The sequence below is a fragment of the Pleurodeles waltl genome, chromosome 1_1, assembly GCF_031143425.1.
Source record: "Pleurodeles waltl isolate 20211129_DDA chromosome 1_1, aPleWal1.hap1.20221129, whole genome shotgun sequence".
NCBI lineage: Eukaryota > Metazoa > Chordata > Amphibia > Caudata > Salamandridae > Pleurodeles > Pleurodeles waltl.
The window spans coordinates 407653086-407666270 of record NC_090436.1 but is presented as its reverse complement, the minus strand read 5'-3'; the positions used below and the strand labels follow the sequence as shown (position 1 = coordinate 407666270).

The 13185-nt window shown below is 45.9% G+C and overlaps 1 protein-coding gene across 1 annotated transcript in view; it reads left to right on the top strand.

Annotated features, from left to right (window-relative positions):
* ANKDD1B (ankyrin repeat and death domain containing 1B) overlaps positions 1-13185 on the top strand; it is a 516198-nt gene that overhangs the window by 140540 nt on the left and 362473 nt on the right. The window contains exon 4 of the mRNA XM_069223721.1: positions 218-316. Within this exon, the coding sequence (XP_069079822.1) occupies positions 218-316 (99 nt within the window). The remainder of the gene's footprint in view (positions 1-217; positions 317-13185) is intronic.

The following is a 13185-nucleotide window of genomic DNA, read 5'->3' as shown; positions in this document are numbered from 1 at the left end:
GAACCAGGCAGAAAGAACTGAGATTCTCATTACTATCCAACTGTTTAGAGAAAAAGTGTTCAAATGTTTGCTAGACTGGTCTTAATCATTTATAGGTAGTGTTAACATTTAAAATAATGCTTAATGTTTTCTGTTTGTAGCATGGTTTCATGGCAACTCATCTTGTTGTCTAGATATTTCATACTATTTACAAATGTTCAATATTTTCTGTTTTTAGCATGGTTTGATGGCCATTCATCTTGCTGCCTGGAATGCAGATCTAAATATTATGGTTATATTACTTAAAGCAGGTGCTAATCAAAAGGCCACAAATGAGGTGAGTTGAGTTGAATTGTTTACGTTTATAACTTAACCTGATTTTCTATTTTAACTTTCCCCCATTGAGCTAGTAAATGTATTTCAGATGTTACAAGTTGCTTATTACAAATATGCTTTGCTTTCTTGCAGCACAAACAACACACAGAAAAGCCCTTGTCTAGAGCACCACTGAGTGAGGGATATTTCATTACCATAAAAATAAACTTTTATGTGTGTGAGTACTACTTTTAAAAGAATGCCAAGGGAAAGTTTAAAGGTTGGCAAGGTACTCTGTGTTAAACATGCACAACCAACAACATAATACAACACACCAAATAATGCACAACACACAGAGATGTCAGTTACTTGTTTGAGTGAGCCCTGGTCAGATATTGGCTTGATGGGCTGTCTTCCTAGTTTTGGATCAGCCCAAAGCATTTTGGGACGTATGCCTTTTTATATTATCCATTGCTTAATATGTAAAAGACTGATGGTCTGATTTACATCTCAGCATATGGAATACTCCATCACAAATGTGATGGATATCCTGTCTGCTGTCTTATGATCCCCATTGGATATAATGAGATCACAGTATGGCGGACAGGATATCCGTCATGCTTATGACGGAGTATTCCCCTCGCCAAGATCTAAATCAGGCCCTAGGGGCTGGGGCCCATTATTTTGGTTAGAAGCCCATGACTGATGCTCTCAAATGTCAGGGGCGCCGATTTCCAAAGTTGTGTAGCCTTGATTCCACCTCAAGCCCCTTCATTCACCACCAGACACTCCCTTTTATCTCACTCTTTGAGGTTCTTTTTCATCCCTGCTTTCTTTCTTTGTCACTGTTGTGCAGTCTTTCTTTTTTTCCTTTGTTTCCCATTTTGTTTTTTTCTCTCTGTTCCGCTAGGTCAAAGTCTGATGAGGAAAAATAAGTGCTGGTTCCCAAAAATTAGTGCCAGTGGGTCCACCAGCTGACGTAAAGCCCCTAAGCTCTGATTCCATTTTATGTACGCCCGACTCCATCTTAGATAATGGTTGTCTCCATCTTCTAAATCTTAGACAATAGAAGTTGCCATCTTTCCTGATTGATGCAGAATCATTGTCATGTTTGCCATTTGACACAGATGTCGTCTGACCTTATCTTTCTAAGAACTGTGAAAACATGAAGTCATTATACTAATGACATAGATTTAACACCTGATGCGACATTAGTCTGGGACAAGAGTCTACTCTTCACCATGTCAAGGTCGAATAAGAACAAATACAGACATATAGCCCAAATAATGCAGTCTGTATTAGCGTCCTTTAACCTTATATGTTCGTAATAAAACTTCTGGGATGCACACATTGATGTATACAATCTACGTCACACATTCCTAAACTTATGTCATGATTTCCAATTTCTGATATGGTTTAGTATATGATGGTTGCCACTTGACCACTTGTCAGGAGCGGTCCTTCGCCCAGATTATCACACAACATTCTGCCAGAGACATTCTCACCAACTGCTATTATATTTTTCGCTGCTACATCTCACTTGAAGCCTGAAGCTGATGAGGCTGAGTCCCTGAGGACTCAACACTTTCCCTAAGGAAAGTCACTGTAATGACTTGCGTGGTAAAGGAATGGATTGTAGAGACGCGTTGTGAAGGCACAGCGTGGTTCAAGACGTATTGTTAAGGCTGTTTCCCCTTACAGACATCCTGCTGGGAACTTGGTTCAAGCCCAGCACAGGGACTCCTGTTAATGGGACGATTGCCTGCCGCCACTCCGGGTGACCCTAGTTTTCTCACCCAACACCTACCTCTTGGAGCTTGCTTGTCCAAGCCTCCACATCCCATGGTGCATTCCAGGCTGGACCACCTTGAGAAGAAGTTGTTTTCCTCCACCAGCCTGGCAGTGAGGCTATTTAACACCTCATGCTTATTTGGCCTTTTCATTTGCGCATTTTCATTTGGGACATGGTAGTGCAAGTGCTGTTACAGGTCCCGTAAGATGCCTGGGCCATACTCTCCCAAGCAGTTAAAGATGGGAGAGATGCAGATAAGTTCACCATACAATGGTCTGACTCACGGTGGCCTTGAGGCGCCACGCCTTGCTGAGGACATCTGGCTTTTCAGGGGATGTCCAAACAAATCTGATGGACATGCTTTTCGATGGCACTCACTTATTTGGTGAGAAGGCAGACTGGAGTGCTGGAGAGCTTTAGGAAATATCAGGCTACAGGCAAGTCCTTAGGTCTCTCAGTGATCCCTCGTTCACAGTCTGTCTACCGCCCCTTTTGTGGATTTGGAAGGGGAGTGGCACCGCACCAGCCCTATGCCAGCCACCATCCAACACAACCTAGAAACATGGCAAAGTCACACCTGAATCCTTCCTAGATGCTCCCTTTCATCAGCGCTGTTCTGGACACAGTGCAGTTCGGGTTTATCCTCCCGAACAGCAACTCCAGGATATTCAGGCTATGATACTGATGTTTCAGCCTCTATCTTGGATTTCACTGAGAATGACTCTGAGGCTGCTAGGCTTCATGGCCGCCTGCATCCCGTTTGTAAAACATGCCAGATGACACACGTGGGCTCTGCATTGAGACCTGAAGTTTCAGTTGGCGCAGCATCAGGGAAACCTCTCCGACAACATGCAGATCGCGGAGGAAACTGTAAATGACCTGCAGTGGTGGTTAATGAACCGTGACTGGGTCAGGGGCAGACTCCTTTCCCTTCCACAACCAGATCTCACAATAGTGACAGATGTGTCTCTTCTGGGATTAGATGGCCATCTGGGAGAGGTGGAGATAAGAGGGCTTTGGTCTCCGGTGGAATCCAGGGTCCACATCAACATGCTGGAGCTCAGAGCAATCCAACTAGCATTGAAGACAGTTCTTCCCTGTATAAAGGGGCAGTTGGCGAAGGTGTTAACAGACAATACCATCGCCACAGAGTACTGCAACAAGCAGGGCGGGGTGGGGTCATGGACCCTTTGCCAAGAGGTCTCTGGAAATGGAGCAGGGCATAAGTCTGGTGGTTCCACACCTGTCAGGTTCCCTGAACGACAGGGTGGACAAACTCAGCCGTCGATGCCTCGTGGATCACCAGTAGTGTCTTCACTCAGAAGTGGTGCAAGGACTCTTCCAGCAGTGGGGAGAGCCTTGGTTAGATCTGTTTGCCTCCGAAAAAGAACGCTCAATGTAAGCTGTATTGCACATTGGAGTTTCCAAGGCGGCACTCGCTCGTAGGACGCCCTTCATTGCGAATGGAGCTCAGGCCTTCCCGCCCATACCGCTCCTGCCCTGAGTTCTCAAGAAGATCAAGAACAACCAGACTCAAGTAATCCTTGTGGCTCCGGATTGGGCACGGAGAGCCTGGTAAATCAACCTTCTGAAAATAGGCATTGATCCTCTGATCAGGATGCCCCTTCGGGAGGATCTTCTATCGCAGCAGGAGGGGAGGATTCTCCACCTGAACTTGTCACTGCACCTTCATGCGTGGAGATTGAGCTGCAGCAGTTGACAGCTTTTGACCTTCTGCCTGAAGTCTGTAACGTTATCTTGACAGCCAGGTGTTCCTCACAAAGACAAAATACGCCTGTTGTTGGCAAAAATGTGTAAAATATTTTACAGAGAAGTCGATAGATCTTCTTTCTGCTTCTCTATATGATATTCTTCTCTTTATTCTTTGTCTTAGCCAACAGGGTTCCTCTCTGGACACACTGAAGGGCTATCTTTCTGCTCTATAAGCCTTTTTGTAGGTGCCTGATCAACTCTTTCTTTTCCAATCCCCTATTGTAAATAGGTTTCTTAAACATCTTGTAAATATGTTCCCACATACGCCCTTTGTAATGCCTCAGTGGGATCTTAATTTGGTCCTAACATACCTTATTTGTGCTTCCTTCGAGCCTTTACTCAATTGTCTCCTCCGGCTGCTCACCATCAAGACAGCCTTTTTAGTGGCAATAACATCTGCCCGGAGGGTGAGTGAGATACAGTCCTTATCATTTAAAATGCCATATCTCACTGTATTTCCGGAAGAAGTGGCGTTACTCACCCGTGCCTCTTTCCTTCCCAAGGTGGTGACCCCTTTCCATCTGGGTCAAAATATTACCTTCCCCATCTTCTTTGCTCCCCCACATCCCTTTAAGAAAGAGGAGTGACTCCACCAGCTGGACCCAAAAACAGTGTTGTCATTATATCTTGATCGCACAGAAGAGATCCAGGTGGATGGCCACCTCTTTGTGGGGTATGTGGGAGCAAAGAAGGGATGGGCAGCACAGAAGCAAACCATTTCGCACTGGATCATTCTAGGTATCAAGATCTGCTACACCCCGGCTAAAAAGCGGCTTCCTGAGGGCTTAAGGGCCCATTCCACCAGGGGAAAGGCTGCGACCACGGCGCTCGTGTGGATTCCCAGTCCTGGGTGCCACTGCACAAGTTTGCAAAGCACTAGTGTCTGGACAGTCAGATCGTAGGGATGGGCAGTTCACCCGTTCGGTCCTGCAAGACGTCTTGGTCTGAAAACATTGTCCGCAGCCCACCGCCAGGAGGATATGGCTTGGGTATCTAATCAAAAGTGAGGAATCTGCCGCTAGAAGTCTCTATCAGATGAACAAGTTACATTATCGGGTAGAGTCTCTATCTAGCTGCAGATTCCTTATACCCACCCATGCCTCCCTGCTCTGCTGACTTGTTACTAGTGACACTTTGTGCCAGTTCTTATCATGGCTCTGCGCTTCTGGCATAGAAAGATGTGGTAAAAGTAACTGACGCCTGTGCACCTGGATAGCACCTATACAGGTGGCCGCGATGTCACATTCAGCACCAACGACGCACATAAGGGATATTGCTCACCAAAAGTTTACAGATCCAGCCTTGCACCTGGGAAAATCAAAGGTATGGAATCTGCAGCTAGGTAGAGTTTTTACAGATAATGCTTTAACAAAGGTAAGTAACTTGTTCGTTACTGTTAGCACACTTCCCCTGATCGCTTCACAGGGATTGTTAACCCAAAAGAGATCCCTCTATTTCAATAGCATATTGATTTGTATTCTGGGGGGCTATAATAACCTGTCTTTCACATTTATTGTTGGTGCATTGAACCATTTCTCACAGGTCACCCATGGGTGGGAAAGCACACCTTGTAGAACTACACCAGAGTTGTAGTTTATGCAACAGTTGGCACCGAATATGGGGCTTGTATTTTATGGGTATTCCTTGAGTAGTTTTTTTACTTTTCACGCACACCTGAACCATTGTTGTGTCATTACAGAAACTTCTGTAGTAATTGTCCCCTATTAGGGATAAGAGAGACTCTGTTTCCGTAGGTTTGTCAAGCTTGACTCATAAAAGGTTATTTCCCATTCTGAAGGTTTTCAAATTCTTTGGTTCCAGCTTTCAATTTAATCTATTCAATATGGCAGCACCTATTGTGATAGGGGGCAGTTATACGGAAGCAGTCACTCAGCATCTCAAAGCTCGAGCTGTCCCCATGAAGGGGGGATTTACTTTTGTATTAGCTACACATGCCTTTGAGACATTTTACTCATGGGTAGAGCTTGAACCTATTGATGATGCCTCAAGGCAGTTTTGTGTGTATACAGCGGTAGACCTGCTCGCGCTATAAGGCTTACCAAGACTTGGAAATCCCTTTAACTTACTAGGAACACAAGAATCGGTTTTCTGGCTAATGGCCACATATGCATAGAAATGTCCGTTTGGGGTCTCTGAGCAATGAAGGGGCTACGTGACCAGTTTTGGCTGGCTATAATCCTGAGTCTTGCTGAGGTGGAAGAGGTATTAAATAACACAGTTGCCTTAAATAGGAGACTTGTAAAGCTGTACAATTTAGGTTGAGCTCCAGACCTGCTGTCACAGCGGGACCCATCGCTCCAGCACAGGTACAAATTATTAGCCTGCAGACTATTAATGCTATAGTGAGAAATGTGCCCATGAAGTGTGATGAATGGCTTTCTGGATTGCTCTTAAGACAGATCAATTAAAAGTAGTGTATCCATACACCACTCCCCAGGACAAACATAAAATATTAACAATGGGCCTTTTTTAGATCTCGGCAGAGGGGTTACTCCGTCGCAACCGGTGAAAGATTTCTAGTCCGCCTAAATATAAATATCATCGTTTTCCATGTTATTTAGATTTTGGTGGATGGAATATCTGACACTGTTGCAACGGCGTAACCCCTTCACTGAGATCTATATCAGGCTCTATGTGTCTCCCTCATGGAATGGTGCCTCCCAAAGAAGCATCTTTACATGCATTTACACCATTAAGCATGGTACACCTTCATTGGCGGATCTCCCTGATGTACTGGGACAGGTACAGAATGAGCATAGAGCTGCAGCAGCTCTGGACTTAGGAACGAAGTTAATAGGGATATATCTACAGTGTGCTCTATCATCCAAAGCATTAGTAAGGGAAAAGCTTCATTTCTGGCTATATTCCAGAGACTGGAAGCAGTTCCTGTTCAAGGTCGTGAACGGAAACTACCAAAATTATCATCTAAATGTATACATCAGTGGGTAGAGATACCCTGACTACTTGACCCCTTAAACCACATCTAAAACCCAATAATGATACTGATGGTTATGTTAAAGAGAAGTCTGCAACAGAATGGAAGAATAAAGAGATAGCTAAAGAAAAGAGATAAACTGGATCATCCTCTTCTCTGGAATCCATCAGGTGTGGTTATTACTTAAAAATCAGCAACTCCTGAATGGTATCAGTATTCTGATAGCCGTGATTTACATCCTTTTAGGACACTGATGGTAAAAGAACAGAACGGGGAGCACTAAAGAAAAGAAAAATACAGTAGGAAAAATGCAGCAGGATGTGAAACTGTCATCAGCCTAAAGATGGAAGAGAAAGTATTGGACTCTAAAACCCCAGTAAAGAAGAAGAAAGTAGCAGGGCTGTCTCAGAAATATGCTGATACAGCTATGAGTCCTCCTGTGAAACAGGACTCGGGCAAAAGCACTTCTAGACAGCTCAGCTGAAGTCACGATAATGCATCAGATGCTTCAGAATTTTCTGGATGCAAATCCAACTGATGAATTTTTACAGATCAAGACTCCAAACAAACATTTAAATCCTCTGGTTAGACTTTAAAATTTAAACATAAAATTGAAGGCGCATACCACATAATATTAAAGCAATCTTTTGGTTACAACTATCTGATGTTTATAACATCATCCTAGTAGGAGAAGACTGGCCTTCAGTCTTTATTAGGGAAGCACCCCGGGGGGAAGAAGTCATAAGGGTCATAAGGGTAGCCTTCTCCCCCATAGTACCTTAGGATATCTGGGACATTTATGCCAGGGAATGGGCTGTGAGACAACCACCTGCCCTATTTAGAAACAAAGCAAGGTGCCACAAACACCCTAGTCCACATGTCATTCCCTTATGCAGTAAACCAGAAGCACAATACCATTTAAAACCAGAAGCAAAACGTGGTATAAAAGCAATATTAGATTAGCTCCAGTACTTGTGCATAATAATGCCTTGCCTCTCACCAATGAACACGCCCCTTTTTGCCAACTCCTATAGAATAGTTTTTGACTTTAAAAACTCAAATTCCCACATGGGATCCTACACACTACAAAATGCACATAGCACAGGCTTTATGACTAAGTTGGTGCAGAAAACAATACACAACAACCCTGGATATTTCTAATGGGTTCTTTGGTGAGGATATAGCGCTTGAGAGTGAGTATCTAACCGCTTTCAGTTTCGACAGAGTGGAGTGTTTATGCCACTTGCTTGTCCATGGGCTTTAAGAACAGTCCTGGCTTACTTTCAGCATGAGTCACGGAGATCTTACAACCAGATCTAGACCTTTTGCCTATTGATGATGATTTGAATCTACACCTTACCAGGGTAGACAGAGTGGTGGCCAAATTAACATCACAGGTGTAAAAATTATTTTAAAAAAATCAAAGATTGCCAACCTGATGGTGACCTTTTTGGGATACGAGTTATCCAGCTGCAGACTTCCTTCAGAATTGTGCTACCCTGCAACCTCCCGATATACTCAAAAAGTTGCATTCCCTCCTGGGATTTCTTAACTTTGGACATATTTACTTGCTTCACTATGCTGAGAAAGTGAAACCATTGACCTGATTTCGCCCACATTTTCATCTAAACATTCACACATACTGATATCTTGCATGCCCTACAAGCAGACATGTTTGAGACTAAATATTTACAAACTAAGGACACTAAAACCTACCTCATTATCAGTCATCCCCAATCACTATGGTTTTACCTATGTGACCCACAATGAAGGACATATATTCCCTATTGCTTACATGTCTCACTAGTATTTCTAGCTGAGGCATGTTTTACTTCAACTGAAAAGATCCTGACGTCTGTACAAACAGCTATTTTAAAGGAGCACCCTTTGGCGCAAGGAAAACTTATCATTATTGTTTATCCTGTACCAGTACTAGAAACAGCCACCAAAGGAAGCATTCCTAATGCTCGCGCCCTACACCAAAGATGGGTACAGTAAGCCTCTTCTTTAAGTGCAGCTGATGTGAAGTTTCAGTATGAGCCCTCTTTTCGCACACAAGTTTTTCTCCAATATGAACAAGATGTTGCTTTGACTTCAGCCACTTTACCCACCGAGTCTTACCAACGCATATGCTATGCAGATGTCTCTGCCCAACCGGCATTAGGACCAAAATATAAGTACTCCACAACCTGCGCTGCAATACAAGGTGTTGTGAAGTATGATTAATTCATCTCACAGCACACTCACACTAAAATCTTAGGTGACAGTATTGCACAACATGCAGAGTTACATGCCCTGTTATTTGAATTGCAAAAGGCTGACTTGTCTTTTCCCACACTTATTGTGTCAGACTCATCCTTATATGTGAAAGGTTACAATGTTGACTTGCACCATTGTCTAAGGGAAAATCTATAAAGAATAAACAGCTTTGGGAAAAGGTAGCCATCCTACAAGATAAACTTCCATTGGTCCATTAGAGGCACACTTTGGGCCATCAGCATGATGGCATTCACAACAAAGGGAACTGTGCAGCTGACCTAGCAGCAAATGCTGCAATTCAGACTATTAGAGTCACAGTCCTAACTAGATCTCAAACAAAGATCACAACATATATTTTAACAGCCATAAATGCAATCAAGCAAGGTGTGAAATCCCCTGCAGGTTTCCTCCCAAATACATCTACACCTTTAATTCAGATAAAATTTCTGAAGCCAAGATACCAGGAGTGGGAGACAGAATAATACCTAATAGTCTGTCTAGATTAGATTTAATCTTAGAAACCCATGAGTGGTTGGCATCTGCGCATGCAGGAATTAACGCAACCATAGACATGCTACAGTAATGCTACTGAGGGATTATGTTAGGCAGTGTGACATTTGTCAGCAGAATAAACCATTCCCTGTCAAAATACCCTTACCAACTCACCTCATGACCTCAAATAACCCCCTCTGGATGATTTATTTGGATCACATTGGTCCCCTCCACTCAGCTAACAGATATATGTACATAATTATGGCGATTGATTCATGTTCTCGATTCCTATGGGTTTGACCACAGGAAAATGCAAGCATTTCAGCAGTAGTAAACGATTTACAGTGCCTGCTGGTGAATGGGGAAGTTCATTCATTTTATTCAGATAACAGTTCCCCTTTCGCCCCTAAGGCTTACAGGGATTTAGGTGGTCATTATGACATTGGCGGTCAGCTGACCACCACACCAGCGATGGCTGTAGGTCAGTCGCCAGGCTGGCGGTGAAGACCGCCAAATTATGACCAATGCGGTGATCCCTCCCATAGACAGCCAAAGTACCACCTAAACCGCCAGTGCGGTCCATCCACTGACCACGGCGGTTTCCATCTTCAGGCTGGCGGAACACCACAACCCGCCCACTATATTAAGGCATAGCAGACCGCCAGGATTTCTGGGGCGGGACCACCACCACGAAAAGCCTGGCGGAGACGAATCATATAAAGGAGACACTCACCTCCAGGGACACAGAGGAGTACGCGATCGACATGGAACCCGAACTGGAAGTCCTGTCGATGCTGTACCACGTGATGGCAGTCCAGGAGTAGCAATGCAGATGACGATGGTGAGTACAGCTGGCTAGCATCCAAGGGAGGGAGGGGAGAGTGACACACCCGCACGCACAACACACACCATACACACATACCACACACTGAGAACTATCTGCAGAGAAATTCAACAACAACATAAGCCAGGAGTAAAGAAAGCCAGGACACATACCTTTGGTCCAACCACTGTATTCCCGGTGGGAACAGCGACCACAATAAAATAAAATAACTATATACAGAAAGGGCCATTGGCCAGTTCAATGTATAGGAAAACCCACAGGGCAACGTCCAAGGCCCAACTTGACTCCTGCCAGCCAAAGTCACTCCACTGGGCAGGGACATCATGCTGATGGTAGGCAGGCAGCTCATGGTGGAGGGGGAGTGGGGAGTTGGGGGTGGGGAGGGAGTCTTCTTGGGAGGGGTGTCCTTGCTCCATTGTTTAGGGGGCCGAAGTGTTGGCTTGGAGCGGGGGGCCAGAGTGCCAGTCTTGTACCCCTTAGTGTCAGGTTTAGCTGCAAGGGATGGACATGAGTGGATTAGGAGCTGGAGGTACTTGTCCTTCGGGAGAGGGACCTTCCTTTTTTGGGTAGGATGGGGGGCAGAGGAGGAGGGAAGAGGTCAAGGCGTGCAAGGAAAAGTTTTTTAGGTCCAGTGTTGCTGGTTGTGGGAGGATGTTTGGGAGTGGAGGTAGAGGGAGTGGTTGTAGGAGGAGTAGGTGTGTTGGACTGGGTTACAGGTTCATGTACAGTGTGCGTGTGTGAGGTGGATGGCAGTTGAGAGTCTGAATGGGAGCGTTTATGTGTCTTTGGAGGGGGTTGGGCAGACAGGGTGGGGGAGAACAAACAGGATGTGTGTATGTATGTTGTGGTGGTGTCTGCAAGTGAGGTGGGTGTGCTGCATGTGGTTGTGATGGTGGTGACTGAGCATTTGGTGAATGGGGTGCTAGTCTGTGTGTCTGCTATTGTCGGTGACTGTGGGCAAGGCTGTACAGGTGGCAGGATGTGGGACTGAAAATGCAGAGCTTGCAGGTGTGAGTTGATGTGACTGTGAGGGAGGTGGAGGGAGAGACAGTGGAGGCAGTGACAGTTAGATGTGCTTCTGTGTGTTGGCTGTGTGTATGCTTTTGGTGTGAAGTGTGGTGCCTGTGCTTCTCTGTGCGAGTCCTATCTGTTGTCTTGGGTGCCTGCTGGTCTGATTGTATGCGTGGGATGGGTGAGGGGAGAGGGCTTTGGGACTGGGAACATGTAGTTGGGGGGGGAAGGAAGAACCAGGGACACTGGCTGCCATCAAAGAGGATGCCAGAGCCTGAAATGATGTCTGTAGGCCAGCCAAACCACTGTGAATGCCCTCTAGGTAGGCATTGCATTGCTCCATCTGGGATGCCAGCCCCTGGATGCCATTCACTATGGTTGACTGCCCTACAGAGATGGATCTCAGGAGGTCAATAGCCTCCTCACTGAGGGCAGTAGGGTTGACTGGGACAGGGCCTGAGGTGCCTGGTGTGAAGGAGATGCCCACTCTTCTGGCTGAGCAGGCACGGGCAACTGGGTGAGGGCAACTGGGAGGGCGGTGCTGGTATGGAGTGAGGCGGAAGATGATGTAGCTTGGATGGTCCCAGAGAGGTCCGCCACCACCAGGAAGCGTCTATCTGAGGAGGAATCAGAGTCAGATGTCATAGCTCCTGTCTCCCCCATGGTGCTCCCCTCACCCTCCAACCCACTGGTCCCCTCGATGGACTCTGCCTCCTGGGTCCCGTGGGCTACAGCTCCCCCACTCGCCGGTGCCCCTGCTCTTTACCCAGATGATACTAATGCACACAAGGACAGGATAAGAAATGGAGAGAGGGTGTGGGAGAAAGAAAGGGAGCACAGGGTCAGTTACAGCAACAACAGCACATATGGCATACACATCACAATCACTCACTGGGACTAACACTATGCAGTGTAAACCACAATGCCAAATCATTGCCTGGGAACAACAGCATAAATGAACCCAAACACTACCATCTGCACACCTACTGGGAGTCACTAAGCCATGTCTGCCATAGTATGCCAGCTACTTGCCAATACCAAATATGCATACCACCCTACATTGCTAAGCAGGACTCCACAAGATTAGCTAAACCGGCATATTGGGGCATCCACTGACTAAAACCTTGCAACCATACAACATGGCAGGCATCAAAAAAGAATTCCACACATTGGTTACCCACCCATTTGTGGCTGATGTGCTGCCTTCAACCTCCCATCCAACTCTGGATTTGCCACCGCCAGTAAGTGGACCATTAGGGGTGTCAGGGACCGACGGGCATCCCTCGCTCTTTGGGAGGCTGCCCCCAGCTGGGCCTCCATGTGCGTCTCAGGTCCTCCCACTGTTTCCTGCAGTGGGTGCTCCGCCGGCTATAGACCACCAGGGTCCGCACATCCTTGGCGATGGCATGCCAAAACTCTTTCTTCTGATGGGCGCTGACCTGTATAGGGAACACAGACAAATGGACACCATGAACTCAACACTCCATTCTGTTACAGAAATGGCTTACATACTGCATAGATCCCACATTAAGCCCATACATGACCCGTACCTCTGCATAGACATTGCATGCAGCAAAAGTACATTCCAAATATGACACACTACCAGCACATACATACATCTTCATACAGCCATGTTGCATCCAACATACCCATAAGGGACTCACCTGTTGTTCTGGAGGCCCATACTACTGCCCATACAAGGGTAGGACCCCATCCACAAGCTTCTCCAACTCCTCTGATGTGAAGGCTGGGGCCCTTTACCCT